The 18,894-nt window shown below is 39.7% G+C and overlaps 1 protein-coding gene across 1 annotated transcript; it reads left to right on the top strand.

The window, feature by feature from the left end:
* Positions 1 to 3,056: 3,056 nt before the first annotated feature.
* LOC123877902 (vesicular integral-membrane protein VIP36) lies at positions 3,057 to 18,835 on the top strand. Its single transcript, XM_045924852.1, has 7 exons — positions 3,057 to 3,262; positions 3,351 to 3,466; positions 7,121 to 7,318; positions 8,288 to 8,450; positions 9,269 to 9,435; positions 9,954 to 12,063; positions 17,930 to 18,835. The coding sequence occupies exons 1-6, from the start codon at positions 3,136 to 3,138 to the stop codon at positions 10,164 to 10,166; spliced, it is 984 nt and encodes a 327-aa protein (XP_045780808.1). The 5' UTR covers positions 3,057 to 3,135; the 3' UTR covers positions 10,167 to 12,063; positions 17,930 to 18,835.
* The last annotated feature ends 59 nt before the right edge of the window (positions 18,836 to 18,894 follow it).

The raw sequence follows: 18,894 nt of genomic DNA, 5'->3' as shown, positions 1-18,894 counted from the left end.
TCTGATAGGGGAATGCCACGATTCTGGCAAGTGTCTGGCAATGCATGATTAGATTTCTAATACTTTGACGTAAGATTTTTCACCCATTTTTTAACTGTTATCTCCCAAAGCCACCATGATCCAAACTTCATAAACGCTGATCGTTCTTCCCTGGAAACAATACGCAGAGAGAAACTTTCAGCTTTTATAAAGTAACAAAGGTCTGGCCCTCGCGGGCTCTTGGTCCAATACGTTCACACATCCATGCTTTCCAAAAGCAGTTCCTCCTCCATACTAACCATCAGCTCTACACATAGTCGCGCGACGTTTGAGTCAACGTCGATTTCCACAAAACCACGTCAAAGGGTGTGCCAGGCTTTCTCTGACTTTCACTCGGCGATATAGACCGCGGGAAGGTCAAAATCGCGGGCCGCGGTCATCGACACCGGCAAACTTTTACCAACTGCCCACGCTGGTGAAATGACAGACAGAAATTCTATGTTTATGTTGATCAATGTTATATATCTCTACGTATTATGAGGCTACCCGCCGTCTGTTCCTCTGTACGCTTAGATCTTTTAAGGTGGAAGCGACCGGCCTGCCCGCAGAATTCAAATTTAATTTGGTTTTGTAATTTGGAAAGGGTCCAGGTTAAGAAATTAACTGTAGTATCGATTACGAGAATGACACATTAGTCGATACTAGAGCTAATTTTATTTAAAACATTATATATTTTTATTATTATATTCCTTTCAAGTAAAAATTTTTATATAAACCTGTGAGGATGATACTGCCATTGTCGCAATTGAAAATGCCATAAGCCTACATTGTCGTATTAGTTTAAAAAATGCGAAAAACCAAATTAAATTTGAATTTCGCGGGCAGATCCGTCTCATGTCCCTTAACGTACACAACGGATTTTAATGCGGTTTTCACTAATGGATAGAGTGATTCAAGGGGATGGTTTATACCTAAATCTGTGGTTTATACGTATAGTTTAATATTCTTTTGTGCTAATTTGCGATAATCTGCAATCTACATTGTACCCGTGTGAAGATGGGGCGGGTCAATAGTATAAAAATTAAATGAAGTCACTTTCAGCCGTATGTCTCTATGTACGCTGAGACGTTAAAACTACGCAATAGCAATAGATTTTAATGCGGTACCAAAATATTCGGAAAACTGCTCTAAATAACTATATTTTTAGGGTTCCGTACCACAAAAGGAAGAAACAGAACCCTTATAGGATCACTTTGTTATCTGTCTGTCCGTCTGTCGTGTAGACTGTCAGCACTGTAGGGTAGATTCCCTTTGACCTAGAATCATGAAAGGCAGGTAGGTAGGCACAGGTGGGCAGGTCTTATAGCACAAGTAAAGGAAAAAGTCCGAAACTTGGATGAAGTCTTATAATATCTCTATGGACCGAAAACCGTGAATTTGTGGCTATATCACAAAAAAAAATGTGTTGTTGAACAAATAATTATTAGTATTTAGAATTTTCAAAGTAAGATATAGCACCTACTATATTATACTAAGTAGGGTATCACATGAAAGGGCTTTACCTGTACATTCTAAAACAGATTTTTATTTAATTTATGCATAATAGTTTTTTTTTAAAACGTGCAAAATGTCGGAAAAACGTAGTAAAAACGGAATACGGAATTCTTGGTGCGCGAGTCTGACTCGCACTTGGCCGGTTTTTATTAAGTGCAGTACTTATTAGGTAAACGATTATTTGGTGTTGATATTTGGCTCCCATCAGCAAACTTATTTGCCATATTATCATTGTTTGTATATCACACTAATATTATAAAGGCGAAAGTTTGTATGTGTGTGTGTGTGTGTGTGTGTGTGTGTGTGTGTGTATGTTTGTTACTCCTTCACGCAAAAACTACTGGACGGATTGGGCTGAAATTTTGAATGGAGATAGATTATACCCTGGATTAGCACATAGGCTACTTTTTATCCCGGAAAATCAAAGAGTTCCCACGGGATTATTCAAAAACCTACATCCACGCGAACGAAGTCGCGGGTGTCAGCTAGTAATCTCATAATTTTATACTTTTATTAATTCAAAATTAATCAAAATATTATTCTCCACTAGATGCTGCTGTATTTTTTTCAACGACAGTGCCATCTAGTGTGAGATAGCAAAAGTAGTTCGTAAAAAAATAGTGCAACCGGTATGGTTAGGACTGTTTAATGACTTGATTTTTTTAAGTTGAATTTTTTCTTGCTCTTAACCTTGCTTTGCTCTGGATCTTACTTCTACTTCGTGCTCTGGACCTTGATACTCTTTTGAATGTGAAAAGGTTTAACGAAATTGGAAACTGCCATCTATTGTGGAATTACTAAAGAAATTGTTTGGATTATATTATCAAGAGATGGCGCTAGTAGGATAAGTTATTTTTACTGACAACTTTTTTTAAATAATCAGCTGCTGGATTCTAGTATTTTCGGCTTAACATTTACCAAAATGTTGCTAGCTTATAAAGAGTTGCATATTTTAAGGAAGTTAAAACTTTAAAAGTAAAACTTATTCAATTAAAAGTTATTATATTTAAACATTAAAACTTATTGTATGTCTTGGAACTTAATGTTTTCAGTCATAACTCATAGATCATCATCATCATCATTATCAAGTGTCAACTAAATGACGTCCACGGCTGGACTTAGGTTCTGGAAGACCTAAGTTTTCGAACAGTGTGTGCTGCAAATGATGACATAATATTAAGGACCCGATACATAGTTGCTAACTATGGATATTTTATGAAAGCTAACTATGGATATTTTATGAAAGCTCAGAGATTAGACTCAGAGTCTGCGCCAGAGTCTGAGATATAGAGAGCTATGCTTGGACTTTCTGTTAGAAATATTTTCAGTATTGATACAGAATCAAAAATATGCCAAATAATATACCTATAGAATAATTTATATTAGGTTTACATTGAATAATTACAAAAAATACCTACTGATGCACAATATTTAAAAAAAATTGAATGCATTATAGGGTAAAATAAGTTATTCAACAGCACCATATTCCGGACTGCAAGCAATGATTTGGCGTTTGTCTCTGTCAAACCACAAATGTCAAACGTCAATAATTGTCATTTTAAAAGTTCCAACGCGAAATAAAACGCGAAGTAAAATACAAAAATGTGTTTCCAAGAGACTATTCTTTGTAAATTTACATTCTCATTGTTACTAATAGCTCCTATTCTAGCAGAATGGAATACGAGGGATTATATCAGACGAGAACATTCCCTAACAAAACCGTACCAGGGTGAGTGACCTGTGCCCAGACTTTGTGACTTGGTTATTTTTTACGAGGGTTTTTTTAGTGATTTTTAAACTGTATTGCTTGATTCCAGGGAGTGGGATGTCCGTGCCTTACTGGGACTTCTTAGGTAGCACGATAGTTACAACAAATTATGTTCGTTTAACTCCTGATTTACAGTCAAAGGCCGGCGCAATTTGGAATACTGTGGTAAGGGATTTTGATCTTTGTGCTCTCAGAAATAAGCAACATTCGTCTTGTACACCGTAAAATATACTTCTTAGGTATATAATTTAATTACAGAGCCAGCTCATGTGGTAGCAACATTTTAAAATAGCTTTTAATTTGTATACTTGATTATTACAATTATATTTTAGACAGATATATTCCTATGTCTTACAATGTTTTCTCTGTATGCAATTAAGTTTATGCATCATTAGATAAAGACTAATTATATAAACAACCCAAATAATTAAGCTTATCTTAATGACATTATACTTAATACTTAATAATCCTGTACTACAAACACAGAAATAAACTATGAATAAATGAAATAATGGGTTCAACACCAAAAAGCAAAACAGGTTCTCAGACACACATAATATTACCCTAAAAATCTATCAAACAACAAGCATAGCTCATAAGAAAATTATTTTGTACTAGGTGTTTATTAGGTAAAACTGAAATGTACTATCTGTACCCTATTTAGTCTTTACAGCTGTTTTGCCACATCATTTTTAGAGTTCCATATCACACTAATATTATAAAGGCGAAAGTTTGTGTGTGTGTGTGTGTGTGTTTGTTACTCCTTCACGCAAAAACTACTGAACGGATTGGGCTGAATTAAAACGGAGATAGATTATACCCTGGATCACCACATAGGCTACTCTTTATCCTGGAAAATCAAAGAGTTCCCACAGGATTTTTTTAAAAACCTACATCCATGCGAACAAAAGTCGCGGGCATCAGCAAGTATCTAAATAAAAAGGATCTCTTATAGGATCACTTTGTTGTCTGTCAGGACTGATTAAGGGATCAAAACCTATAAAGTACTTTCCGTTGACCTAGAAATGTAAAATTTGGCATGTTGCATTGTCTTATAGCACAAGATGTAACATACAAAAACCTGAAAACTGAATTTGTGGTCACCAAAAATTAAAAAGTGTATTTCTTGATGATGGTACAGAACCCTTTGTGTGCAAGTCTGACTGGCACTTGACTGATTTTTAGGATTTGCTTAGATGGGTGAAAACTTAGGATGTGGTTACTCAAGAACTGTTAGGGGTTATAATATTATGCTCCGTACCTCAAATAGAAAAACGGAACCCTTATAGGATCACTTTGTTGTCTGTCTGTCTGGCTGTCTGTCTATCTGTCTGTTGTGTCTGTCAAGAAACCTATAAGGTACTTTCCGTTGACCTAGAATCATGAAATTTGGTAGGTAGGTAGGCCTTATAGCACAAGTACAGGAATAAATCTGAAAGCTGCGAATTTGTACTTACATTATTAAAAGAAAAATTAAAATGTGTTTCAATTTAACTATACCAATTGGGGTATCATATGAAAGGGCTTTACCTGTACATGCTTAAACAGATTTTTATTTAATTTTATGTATAATAGTTTTTGATTTACCGTGCAAAATGTTGGAAAAAGTACCGAGTACAGAACCCTCAGTGCGCGAGTCTGACTCGCACTTGGCCGGTTTTGTTTTATTATTACCTACTTCCTTCACATACTGTAAAAGTGAACTAATTTTGATGAAACTTGGAACAGTATCTACTATTTTAGTCCTGCTATTGAAGTGTAATTTCTAAAAAGTATGGCTTTATAATAATAGAGATTATTTGGAGTCATGTCAAGATAACAGAAAAGTAATTCTACTTAAATGGTTGACTTAATGGTTCATGAGACAGTTTAAACTGATAAGAATAAAAACTGCATTTTAGTAACCCTGTACCTACATATTTCAAGGTAAAAAATCAAGGTTATCTGCTTTTTGCTATTTATTGTATTGTACTGTTTTTATTCATGAAAAAGATCTCCAGGCGTGGATTCATATTTCATTTAGGCTATCTTTATCAAATGATAAAATAATAATTTTTCAATTGTCTTTTGCCAAATTATATTATCATAGATCTTTTTTAGTTATAAGAATAAATAATATTAATATTGAAATTTAATTTACAGACACTTTTTTTTCTCTCTCTTGTCTGGCTTTACAAACGCCAGACAAAGATTAGCCAATGTCGAGTTTGTAGTTATTTGTAACAAGTTAGTTAAACTATACAAGAATGGACCCCGTCTGTGCCGGCGCTCGCCGACATACGCACGGCATCCCCTTAGAGCGCTTTCCAGTCAGTTTTAACAAAAAAAACACTCCAAAAAGGCAGAGCACGCCCGCCAGCTAACACCAACTCAGACGAAAGAGCTAACACCAATTAAGAAACATGTTACAATAGAAATTAATTCACTTACCTATTTTGGTCTCATCAGGATTATTTGTATGGATTATTCCTGATGAGTATTAAATATTTGCATGCTTATAAAGTAGAATATGAAGGTTGCTACTTAGTTATATAATTTTGAACTCAACAACTGATATTCAGCAAATAAATAAAATTTCAAATTTCAAATTGCTATCATAACTACCCCTTGTTTTTCTTCGACTAGCCAGCATAAAGTTTATTTCGTTTAGTTAGGTCTATCGTGCAAAAAGTCGGGAAAAATACCGAGTACAGAACCCTCGGTGCGCGAGTCTGACTCACACTTGGCCGGTTTTTAGCAAAATAGTAGCAGTAGGACAAAACGATTGTTTGAGCTTCGCTTAGTTTTATATCCTTGGTTGGAAATTGTGGTTAGAAATGGTAAAACAATTTTATTAAAGAGTAAATTTTATTACACCTAATTCCACATAATTTTATTATCACTGTCACGAATTGAATATAACACTTAAAAAAAACGATAAGGTTAATTACCCAGTCCATTAACTTAGCAATGTGGAATAACATTATAATTTTTAATCAACCTTAACATTGTTTTGCATTGTTATGCAATTGAGATACATATATTGTATGGATAAGGTATAATTTCGAATGAGTAGTTAGGCTGATTTAACTTTTTCAATAATTAATTATGGCTATATAGCACATGAGGGCATTATAATTAGGTAATTTGTGAATTTAAACTACTTTACCTATATTATAAAATGTTCAGTTTTAGTTAGGGATAGAGATTTACTGAAAAATCATTGTAGGAGTATCTTTTCACCCAAAAGAATGATATTTTTAACTATCCAGACTTAACCTACTCATTGCATTCATGCAATTCATTGCAAAATCCAGAGACATTTTTTTTTGAATAGAATAGAAAGATTTCTTTATTCAAACAAACTTTTATAAGTACTTTTGAATCGTCAAATGCATTTACTGCTGCTTCAAAATGCCTTTGCTACCGAAAATAATCAGCAAGAAACTCGACGGTTGCTCTCTTCAAAGATGCGATTTACAATAATATTATGCCATATTTCAATGGCATAATATTATGGCATGGCTTGACAACCTCCCGGCGTAGTGGTAAGCGCTCCGATCTTACTAGCGGGTTCCTGGCAGGGATTGGAATTTTATAATATCAATAAATCTTCTGATCTGGTCTGGTGAAAGGCTTCGGCCGTGGCTAGTTACCACCCATTAAATCTGTGCCGCCAAGTGATTTAGCGTTTCGGTACGATGCTGTGTAGAAACCAAGGTTTAATAAAAACTACCATACCCCTTCCAGATAAGCTCACTTCCATCTTAGACTGCATCATCACTTACCACCAGGTGAGATTGCAGTCAAGGGCTAACTTGTATCTGAATTTTTTTTCAGCCTTGTCACACCAGAAATTGGGAGCTTCAAGTGCAATTCAAAGTGCACGGTCGCGGGAAGGATTTATTTGGTGACGGGTTCGCGATCTGGTACGTCCGTGACCGCATGCAGCCTGGTCCAGTCTTCGGTAGCAAGGATTACTTCCAGGGACTAGCCATTATATTGGACACGTATAGCAACCATAATGGTGCACATAATGTGAGTTGATTTAAATGCTCTCTCTATCACACACATACTCACTCTCTATATCTCTTTCACACACACACCATACTCTCTCTCTGCTTCTCACTCTATCTCGTATTCGTCATCATTCGACATCTCACATCATGGTCTTTGTACTAGATGAAAAGGTGTGATTTTAAATGCTGACTTTTAATTTGTGTACTTACTCATACTTCGCGAATCAAACTCTTTGATTCTTAGTCTTTTTTACGAACGAACTTTATCGAGAAATGTCTTTAGTCATAAAGGCTGTGAACTAAGTAGATTTTTGGTACAAGTGGTGGTGAGCCTTTGGTACAAGCGGCGGTGGTGTATTCCAACACCAGCAGCCATGACAGTTGACCCATACAGTTAAAATGGCGCGTGAAATGACATTTTGTACGGATTATACTAAAGGGTCTTTTGAGACGTAATGTTGAGTGATGACGTCATTCTCACTTTAAGCAATGCATTGCAGATCGCATCTCAGTTAAAAAGCGTGTCTTTGTACTCAATAAAAAAGTGTGAACTGATAGTAGTTGCAGACCTTGTTTGAAGAGCCTTTAAAGGAGGCTAACAACAGACAGACAGACAGATAACAAAGTGATCCTATAAGGGTTCCGTTTTTAACCCCCGACCCAAAAAGAGGGGTGTTATAAGTTTGACGTGTGTATCTGTGTGTCTGTGTATCTGTGTATCTGTCTGTGGCACCGTAGCGCTTAAACTAATGAACCGATTTTAATGTAGTTTTTTTTTGTTTGAAAGGTGGCTTGATCGAGAGTGTTCTTAGCTATAATCCAAGAAAATCGGTACAGCCGTTTGAAAGTTATCAGCTCTTTTCTAGTTACTGTAACCTTCACTTGTCGGGGGTGTTATAAATTTTTAATTTACACTTGTTCCTTTTGAGGTTCGGAACCCTAAAAACATAGTTTAGCCTTTGGTACAAGCGGCGGTGGTATGTTCCAGCACCAGCACCCGTTCATATCGGCGATGGTCAACAACGGCACGCTGCACTACGACCACGACCGCGACGGCACGCACACGCAGTTGGCCGGCTGCGAGGCCAAGTTCCGCAACTACAACCACGACACGCATCTCTCCATCATCTACAAGGATGACACGCTTATAGGTGAGTCTACACACATAAATGAAAACTTCTTTGGGCGACTTTGGGTTGGGTAAGAACTATGGGACTTCAATGTTGCGTCAGCGACGTGGTAGTTTTGGCTTTGTACTCTTAACTACTGAGAATCACACTAATATTATAAAGGAGAAAGTTTGTATGTGTGTGTGTGTGTGTATGTTTGTTACTCCTTCACGCAAAAACTACTGGACGGATTGGGCTGAAATTTAGAATGGAGATAGATTATACCCTGGATTAGCATATAGGCTACTTTTTATCCCGGAAATCAAAGAGTTCCCGCGGGAATTTTAAAAAACCTACATCCACGCGAACGATTTCGCGGGTTCGAAATATGTATAAATAGAAACAGTTCAACTCTCATTTTTGCCCGAGTATCCATGACTAGTTTCAAACTCGTCCGGGTTCCTTTAATCATGGGATGTAAATGCGAAGCAGTGCAATGCATTATTTTTAAATATAAGAAAAAAATTAAATCTATACTTATTCACATCCAAAATTATAAATGCGAATGTGTGTCTGTCTGTCTATCTGTCTGCCTGCTAGCTTTTCACGGCGCAACAATGGAACCAGTTTTGATGAAATTTGGTACAGCGTTAGCTTACATCCCGTGGAAGGACATAGGCAACTTGTTAACCCAGATAATCATAGAGTTCCCACATTTTTATAAAATCTAAATCCACGTGATATGATTCACTCATGACAGTTTAAACCATGTTTAAACTCTAAAATTACAGTTCTAATTATGATCACACTAATTGATTATAAAAAATACACTATCTGTTACAAAAAATTCTTGGTTCCAGTGTCAACTGACTTAGAAGGCAAGAATGCTTGGAAAGAATGCCTGAAAGTAGAAAACGTGTTGCTGCCCACTGGATACTATTTCGGTGCTTCAGCAACTACGGGCGATCTGAGTGACAACCATGACATCATAGCCGTCAAGATGTATGAATTGGATTTGCTTGAGACGGTAAGGCATAAAAGTCACGGCAACTTCCACATTGCGAACTAGATGTCGCTGTACGTCAGTCGATCGCGTTAGAGAAATTTTCATCCACAAAAATCCTCTAAAATTTTAATGCACCTGCAGTGATATGGTGGCGGGCAATTTCCTGTACCTACTTTATTTCGCTCATACACATTGCGTTGCACAGACAATCGATAAAAAAAACCATTATTCATGAAAATAAAATCGATTAATTTTTCAAAATATGTTATTTTTGGAGATTAATCTTTTATACAAAAGGAAAAGTGACTGACTGAGCTATCACGCACAGCTACTGGATGGATCGGACGGTTTGGCAGCAGCTATTATGACGTAGACATCCGCTTAGAAAGGATTTTTGGTAATTCAACCCCTAAGAGGGTAAAATAGGGGATTGGAATTGCGGACGAAGTTGCGAGATTAAGCTACTTGATTGAAATAAAACTAACAATTCACATATACCATACAACTCTTTGTTTGCATGTTTTTTTTTTCATTTCCAGCAAAACAAAGACGAAGACAGATCGCATATAATACCTTCAGCGGCAACCTTCGACGCTCCTAGAGACAGGATTGAAGATGAGAAACCATCCATGTCCGGAATCAAAACCTTCCTATGGATGATGTGTATAGCACTAATTGTCATAGTGCTAGTCGTTTTTGGTATCATGTGGTACCAGAAGCGACAAGAAAACTCGAGAAAGAGGCTGTATTAAGTTAGTATAGACACAGTTTAGCAATTATACAGTTTACCTACCGAAGTCTATAGTCATAGGAAACCATGATAGCTGTCATCATAATGATGTCTTATTAAGCTTCAATAACTTAATGGTCCTTAGTTCAAAACCTACCTGTTGAAATGTTGTGGTACCTACTCTGAATACAAAAAAAAATCATGCTTAGTTCAGGGAGAATACATAATTGTAAGCCTAATTCATATAATATGTAGCTTTTTTTAAAAGCTCCACTTTTACGCTTTGTCAGGACAAGTATGGTGGAAAAGTCCTAGCATGTTTTCTGTATTTACTCGTAAAAGCCGATTCACACGCGCGCACGTACGCGTGACCCTTGCTTGTGACGCCCGTGAATCCGTAGACATAACTGCACGCATTACGTCTACGCGAACGTTCACGCCACGCAAGCGGTATGCCATGTCTCATACAGTTCCATACATTACAACGCAATGGTACGCGCTACGTCTACGCTTACGCGACGCATACGCGGCCTGTGTGGCCGGCGCTTAAATGGGATCTGCCTGGTGTTTTGATTCAAAACTTCCTAGACTACAAGTTTGTTATTGGACAACTGTATGATTGCTATACTGTGGTGTAGATCCTCGTTTCTGGACTGGGGGACGGCAATCCTCATCTGAGAAACTATGGTATAAGTAGTATTAGTTGGTCAACTTTATTGCGGCGATACATTCGTCGTCCAATATAAAATTCCATTCCAAAATTAACGCAACACCTTATTGAATGTCGCAGACTAAGTTGACAAACTATTAAATAATTTGTATTGTTAGATACATAGACTAACTACATACAGATTTATAAGTACCTATATTATTTGAAATCGGTGTTCGGTGTTGCCAATGGTTAATAACTAAATATGGGTATTCATTGTTTTTTTTAATAAAATTTAGGGTTGCTGTTTAATGGATTCTGCCTAATGTAAAGCAAAATGTAAAATGACAACTTAGTAACTAAAGGAGACTGTCTAATTCCCGCTTTAATCAGTTTCCTATGAATTCAACTTTTATTTTACTCGTATATTATTTATTTTGCTAAATACCATAATAATTATAATTTTTGTTAATAATAATTTTAAGCTAATAATTCTTCTGAATAAACTAACTAAACATAACGAGTAATTTAAGATCAATGATTTCTAAAATTGATTTGATAAACGACAATTTGTTGCTCTTTGGAATTCGAAATTCATATTTATGCCAGCCAAATCCACATTACAATGTATGTTTAAAAATAAGTATTGGTTATTACTTATAATAAGTGTTTGGTTATTGAGTCCTACGAATAATATGAAGACTGTGTTTTCATTTAATATTAAGAGTGTCGCATAATAATTATATTATATGCCACGAAAATTAAAAAATATTTTTTTTTTTTCACATTTTTATCAACTGACATTAAGCCATCTCTTTCTCGGAACACAGTAAATAAATCTATCCTCACTTTTTTGCTAAATATCACTTTGTTGTTGAAACTTTTCATCTATTAATTTCAGTTTCATATTATACACAAATATGATCAATAAACTGATGGGACGAAAAAAAATAACCTTTCAACAAGGTGAAGAAAAGAAAGGCTGATATGATTTTTAGTCACCATATACTTCCAAATACGTTTTAAGTTTTTCGTTTCCTATTTATAACACTAGCTGTTAGAATCTTTCGCTTATTCTGAATGGCTAAAAGTTTTTTTTGTGTGTATGCAATTATCTATATCCATCAATATCAGGCGAACAACTGACAGCTGTTATTAAGCAATATTTCGTTTGTTGTGTGCATATATTACGAATCGTAATTTACGATACCTTAATATTTCAAAGAAATAAACTAAACGCTAAACTTAGTTTAGATTTGAATTAGTTTAAGTTCTTCTTCTTCTTCTTCTCTCTGGGCTGGTTTCCGCACTTAAACGTTTCCGTCTGTTGTGCGTGCGTTGCCCCTCCCCGCCGAAGTCTTCACTCCAGCCATCCAAGCTCGCTCCAGAAGCCAAGTAGACCGCCCAGGTTGCCGAGGGCTTCATGAAGTGAGGTTGGGGATCCCAGATGGCGTTCTCGATGTTCTGCTACGCTTGCACACTCCAGGAGCACGTGCGTCGGTGTTTCATCGACCTCCATGCAGGCCCTGCACAGAGGACTGTCGGTAACACCTATAACGAAAAGGTGTTTGTTTAGTGGGCTATGCCCTGTTATGAGTCCCACCACCTTCCTAAGTTTACCTTTGTCCAGGCGGAGTAGTTTGTTAGTTTGTCGTATATCTATGTTAGGGAAAGCCTCTTTGGCTTGCCTGCAGTCAGTTGCGTTTGCCCATAGATGAGAATGCTCTTTAAGTGTTAGCTTCGTGTAACCAAGTTTTATACTCACTGAAGGGTATGGGTACCATAGGCTCTGGCCCTGTCACCTTCAGCGTCGTAGCCTTGCGTGCTAATGCGTCCGCTGCCTCGTTTCCCTGGTCCCCATCATGTCCTTTGACCCACCGTAGGGTGATGTCATTCGACATGGCGAGTGTTTCCAGAGCCTTGTGGCAGTCTTGTATGAGTTCAGAGGTTGTCGAAAATCTAGCCAAGGCTTTAAGAACAGCTTGGCTATCCGAGTTAATGTTTATCTTAAAATTTGTTACCTGTCGGTTTGCCATTGCTATGGCTGCAGTTGTAATGCCTACACACTCTGCTTGGAAGACAGAGTTGTCCTTACCGAGTGCGTGACTTATTCTCATGTTTAGTTCTTGGCAGTAGGCCCCTGCTCCTGTGCCAGTTTTTGTTTTGGATCCGTCGGTGTACACTTCTATTGCATCTTGTGTTGGCTTCGGATCTATGTTTATCTCTGGATTTATTCTATATGGTTTGTCCAGTATGTATTTTTTCCTGGTTCTATCGCATTTCCACTCCAGGCGTGGTTCTTTTGTTATGCTTTGCACTAGAATTTTAGTGTGCCTTGTGTTCTGTTCTTTCCACAGACCTGAGGTTTTCAGTCTCAAGGCTGCGAGCGTTGCTTCTTCTCTGACTTGTAAGTACAGGGGCGGGATCCCCAGTATAATTTCAAGTGCTGTTGTAGGTGTGGTACTCATGCAGCCTGTAATGGCGAGGCATGCTTGTCGTTGGAATTTCTGTAATTCATGCTGGGCGGTCGTAAGAAGAGTTCTCGGCCACCATATCAAGGCAGCATATGTTAGTGAGCTTCTTACTACCGTTAGGTATAACCATTTCATTATCTTTGGTTTGAGCCCCCATTTTTTCCCCAGCATGCGTTTGCATTGGTTTAGTATCGTAAGCGATTTATTAATTTTATCTTCTGTATGCCTTTTCCAGCTGAGCTTGCTGTCAAGAGTCACACCAAGGTACTTTACCTCAGTGGATAGTCTAAGGCTTGTGTTGAACAAAGTTGGTGGTTTGGTTAGCTCTATTTTCCTTTTGTTTGTGAACAGAATCATCTCTGTTTTCTTTGGATTTACAGTAAGTTCATTTTCATTGCACCATCTTTCGATTAAGCGCAATGCCCGTTGCATGACTTCATATAGTGTATTCTCTAGTTTGCCACTGATTAAGATGGTGAGATCATCAGCATAACCAATGGTGTAAAAACCGCTTGTATTTAGTTTGTTTATCAAGTCGTCAACTACAAGGTTCCACAAGATTGGTGATAGGACACCTCCTTGAGGGCAGCCTCTCGCTACTATGCCTTTTGTGACTCCATTGATGTCTAGTTGTATGATTCTTAGTTCTAATAATGCTCTTATCCAGCTGCGTATAGTTCCTGGCGCCTTGTATCGTCCCAAGGCTCTGTCAATGCTATCAAAGGTTGTCTTGTCGAAAGCTCCTTCGATATCAATGAAGACACCCAGTGTTGATAGTTTGTTTTCTAGGTTGTGCTCAATTTTGCCAACAACGGAATGCAGAGCGGTTTCCGTTGATTTGCCAGTGCTGTAAGCATGTTGATGTGAGTGTAGGGGTATATGTCTTAAGGTTCCATCCCTGAGAGACCGATCAACCAGTCTTTCGAGAGTTTTCAATAGAAATGATGTAAGGCTGATAGGCCTGAAGGACTTTGGCAAAGTATAGTCACTCTTTCCAGGTTTTGGTAGAAAGACCACCTTTACTTCTCTCCAGGCTGTTGGGATATATTTATATGCTAAACAGGCCTTGTATATTATTTCCAGCCATGGTGTAAGTTGAGGTTTTCCCCATTGTAGAAGTGCAGGGAAAATGTTGTCGGTCCCCCCTGATTTAAAAGGGTGAAAGGTGTCAATAGCCCAGCTGATTCTATCTTGCGTGACTGTGTTGTTGGCAAGATCCCAATCCTCGTCTGTGGGATGGTTTCCTAGGTTGTGTACCCAGTCTGTTGAATCTACAATTCTACAGCCAGGGAAATGCGTTTCAATAAGCGTTTCGCTTATCTCTTTGTCATCCTTGGTGTACGTTCCGTCAGCTTTCTTCAGCGAACCGAGTGTGCGAGTGTTGTCGTCTGCTAGAATCTTACGTATGCGAGCTGCAGTGTCGTTCGACTCTATGCTTGTACAAAACTTTTGCCACGAGGTTTGTTCCTTTTCTCGGACGCGTTTGTTGTACTTGTATTGGGCTTCCTTGTAGTTGTCCCAATCTTGTTCTTGTCTGGTGTTTTTTGCTCTGTTGAAAAGATGTCTGAGGTTTCTCCTCATTCTTTCCAGATCAGGGCCCCACCAGCTGTTTTTTGACGGTCGGTTTGTGTTGATTTTCTTCAGGGGGCAAGCTTGTTCATAACTTGTCTTAATGTACTCCGTTAGTTTGTTAACGTTTTCTTCGATGTTGTTGATGTCGTCGATGTCTTTAGGTTTTTTTGTACCTATCCGTTGCGTTAGCAAGGTTTTGTACTTTATCCTGTTGGTTTTCCTTGGGTTTCTCCTTGGTGCGTGTTGGGTTATCATCAGATCTAGCTCATAGCATATCCGCCTGTGGTCGGAGAGCGAAGGCTCGTCGCTGACATGCCAGTTCTTTACTTGGTCTGCAGCTCTGGTTGACGCTAAGGTTAGATCGATTATGGTTTGGTACCTACTCGACACGAAGGTCGGTTCAGTGCCTTTGTTAGTGATTGTTAGGTTGGTTGTTAGTAGAAAATCTATGAGATCCTCACCTCTTTTGTTGTTGGCTGTGCATCCCCACAGGTTGTGATGTGCGTTGCTATCGACAGAGATAATTAGATCTATGTCGTTGTCCTCACAGTGTGTTGTGAGGTCCACTAGTTCTCTTGTAGGTATTCGGCCTTCTATGGGCATGTAGAGTGAGGCTACGACCAGTGGCTTTGGTGGTAGACCCACGCCCTGTTGTATTCCGTTTTTTATTTTGACTGCTGTCAGATCTCTGGAACAGTATTGTGTTAGTAATGACGCTGTAATACAGCGTGGAATGTAAATGCATGTTCTTGGTACTTCGTCATTGCTGTGAGAATAGATCTTACCATTACAGCTTCCGAAACCGCATATGGTTTTACCCCTGACCCACGGCTCCTGGATCAGTGCGATGGTCTCGGCTTCAACCTCCAGCTGTTTTCGTAGTGTGGCCGTGGCGAGATGTTTGTGCTGGAGGTTGGTCTGAATTATTTTTATTGTTACGTCGCCCTCTATGCCGGTGTTATTCGGCGGGGACGGTTGTGTCTTGAGCGTCGTGTGTCGCCTTATTCTCCCGCGGTTGTGTGTTGAAACGGGAGTCCGCTAGCACTTCCTCGATGTTGTCAAGGACAGTGCTCACGGAAGGCTCAGGTGTTCTTTGGGGGTGGCAGGTTGGCCCATCCACATCCATGGCCCCATCCGCATCAGTCTCCTCCCGAGTTTCAGGCGCTAAGCTATGCCCGGGCGGTACATCGCTTAGTCCTTCACTCGTGAAGAACCGGATGTAGATAGAGCCCGTGGAATAGGCGACCTTCCTGCCGCGCGCCATTATTATCGGCAGCTCCTCGTTGGGGATTCCTAGTATTAGGAACACCCCAGGAGGACTGCTGGTTGTTCGTCGGTAGCTGAACAGGGTCCACTGCGACACTCCATACCAAGGATTTTGGTGAGACAGGACCTGGTGCAGTTGGCCTATCTCCCCATCATAGTCCGGGACGTAGAGTCCCGACCTAACCCTAACTGGTATTTCGGTCTGGCGTATCACAGTCAACCCCGTTCCGCTTCTGGGCGATGTCAGTTTTGGCACCACGTTTGTGAGCCAGGTAAAGGCACGGTCGTCGTGACACCACATCTTCAGTACACCTTCACTGAGGAAGGCCTTGCCCTCAAACGCCGGGGCGTATCGGGTCTGGCCTGGTGCCAAGGGCTCGATACAGGCCGCGAAAATCGCCTTCTGTATCTGACCCTGTATTGTGTTTGCCTCTTCTTGCGTTAGGTCTACTCTAGGAGTGGTGGTAACAGCCACACTCAAGTGCGATTGGGCTGCCGTAGCATAGGAGCCCTTCGCATCTCGGGTGTGTCTGTTATCAGTTCGTGGGCGTTTGTGTTCCCCCCGGGGTGAGATTGTGTCGTCAAGTCGGTCTCTTTTTTTAGTCTGACTCGATGATGTCCCGGGATTGTCCTGTCGGTCTTTTGTCGTCCCCCTGTTCCGCTTCCTAAACCGTGGGTGTGCCCGCGGTTTAGGTGGTTTAGGGGTCTTGGGAGCGTCTGTGTTTGTTGTACTAGTTTGTTTGGTGGTTGTTGTTGTTGTTGTTGTCATTGGGGGTCGAGCGGTGTTGGATCCGCCTGGGCCCGATGCGCCCCGCGCCTGGATTGGGTTCTCGTCGGGATCAGTGCGACCACCTTCGTTCCCCCTGTCCTTGGCTACGGTTTGCCCAGCCCTGACGGTGGTGGTGCTCGACTCACCCGAGGCATGTGGGTTGCGATCTGATGCCGATTCCTGCCCGTTCGCCTTTTCGCCTGCGGAACAGCCAGGGGTTGCGCTGGTGTCCACGACAGTCCGACCGCCACTTAGTGGGGGTCGTCCTGTGTTTTTACTTTTGCTTCCCCCGGCCAAGTTGCTGGCGTCCGCGGTTGGGCAGTCGGGTTCTTCCCGCTTCCCGCCTCCGTTTTCCCTACCGTCAGTCCGTTTGTTACTCGTTTTTTCCGTCTGTCCGTTAGCGTTGGTCGTAGTCTGTTTTCCTGTCCGTCTGTCTGTCCTGTTCCCCTTCTTTTTCTTCCGTTGTTTTGGGGCCACGAGCGTCCATGCGCTTGCGCTAGCAGGCGCAGGGATCACTGCGGCCAGGGAGGACATGTCCAAGTGGCTAGCTAAGGTCGTCGTTTCAAGGTTGAGCGGGTCTTTGCCCCCTCCTGATACGATGGGGCAGCCTGGGCCCTGGGCGCCGTCCGTGGACGTCGCCTGGGTGCCAGGGTGGGATTTGGGTGGTAAGCCGCTACCCACCAGGAGACTTGTACGTTTGTTGAGATCCGCCATTATTTGAGAAATATGTGTTAATTGTATAGTGTTTGTGTGTGTTACTGTGTGTGGGTGAGTGTGGAGTGTGCTGGAGTTTTAGGGTTATATTCAGGAATTGTGTGATTGGTTATTGGGTTTGGATTAGGATCTAGGGGAGCACGGGAAGAGGGTTTCTGGGACCCTGCTCGGGTGTTGGGGGTGGTACCCGAACAGTTCCTTCTTGTCCAGGGTCCTGGGGACACCGGCGATCCGCAACTCCGCCGACCCGCCCGGTTGCATGAAGGGTGCCTCGTATAGCTGAACTAGCGAATGTTCTGGTTGAAACCCAGATCATTAACTAGCTCTGCCACGCCGGGTAGTTTAAGTTTTGGAATATCACAATATTTTACTACATTTGCCGCTTCCTAGTAGCTTAAAAATTGCAAATAATATTTTCCTTACTGGGAATAATAAAGTAATAACTTTTTGTAGTTGAACTACTAATCCCTGTTTTGACATTATTGTACATTGTATTCATTTAAAAGGTTTGGCACATCAAGTTGTAGTTATATTTATAGTATTGACATTTTATTTCTTATTATTTTAATTTCACAAAGTAAAGGATGACCGATATTTCATGTTCTTGAATGCTTGCTTTTTTTGACAGTACATACGTAATAGTATTGTTTTTTCCATTTTTTTCAATACTCTTTTCGTTATTTGCTCAATTTGTTTATTTTTCTGTGTCCTTAATTTTTTGTGTGCACATTTAGTCCTAGAACTATAATTTTGAAGAGCAAACATATAAAGCATAAGCATAATATACTAACAGCAAAAAGTCAATATTCAAATCAGTAGTATGTTAAATATATAAAAGAAAATATATATTATTTTAGAAGCAATGAAGAGAAAAAATAAAGTTTTTAAACATTTTTAGTATTCATTACTAGATCCTTGGGTGCACATTTTGGGTGAATTCATGCAGATACACTTGTGGTGAGTTGCGACGCGACAGAAGGCTACAGTCATATTATTATATGAAGTCGTGCGCATTAGTTTGTTATGGCGATTTTAATTTATTAAGCTCTAATTACGCCAACTGATTGTTTTAATACATCACAACACAATAAATTGCCACCCTTCCAACCTCGTTGTTTATAATAAGATTATAATATGGATGAAAGTTTGCCCAAATTGTATGAAGTAAGAACAATGTAAAGTTATTTTAATGTGTATGCCAGTTGTATGTTTTGAGTGTTTTAAATAAAGTGATTTATAATATTTTATATTGACCTTTTATTTTACAAACTTGACAAGCCTTGTATGTAGTTAGCTATAAAAACCA

This window comes from Maniola jurtina, chromosome 24 (assembly GCF_905333055.1).
Source record: "Maniola jurtina chromosome 24, ilManJurt1.1, whole genome shotgun sequence".
Lineage (NCBI taxonomy): Eukaryota > Metazoa > Arthropoda > Insecta > Lepidoptera > Nymphalidae > Maniola > Maniola jurtina.
This window is presented reverse-complemented; position numbering and strand designations above follow the sequence as displayed.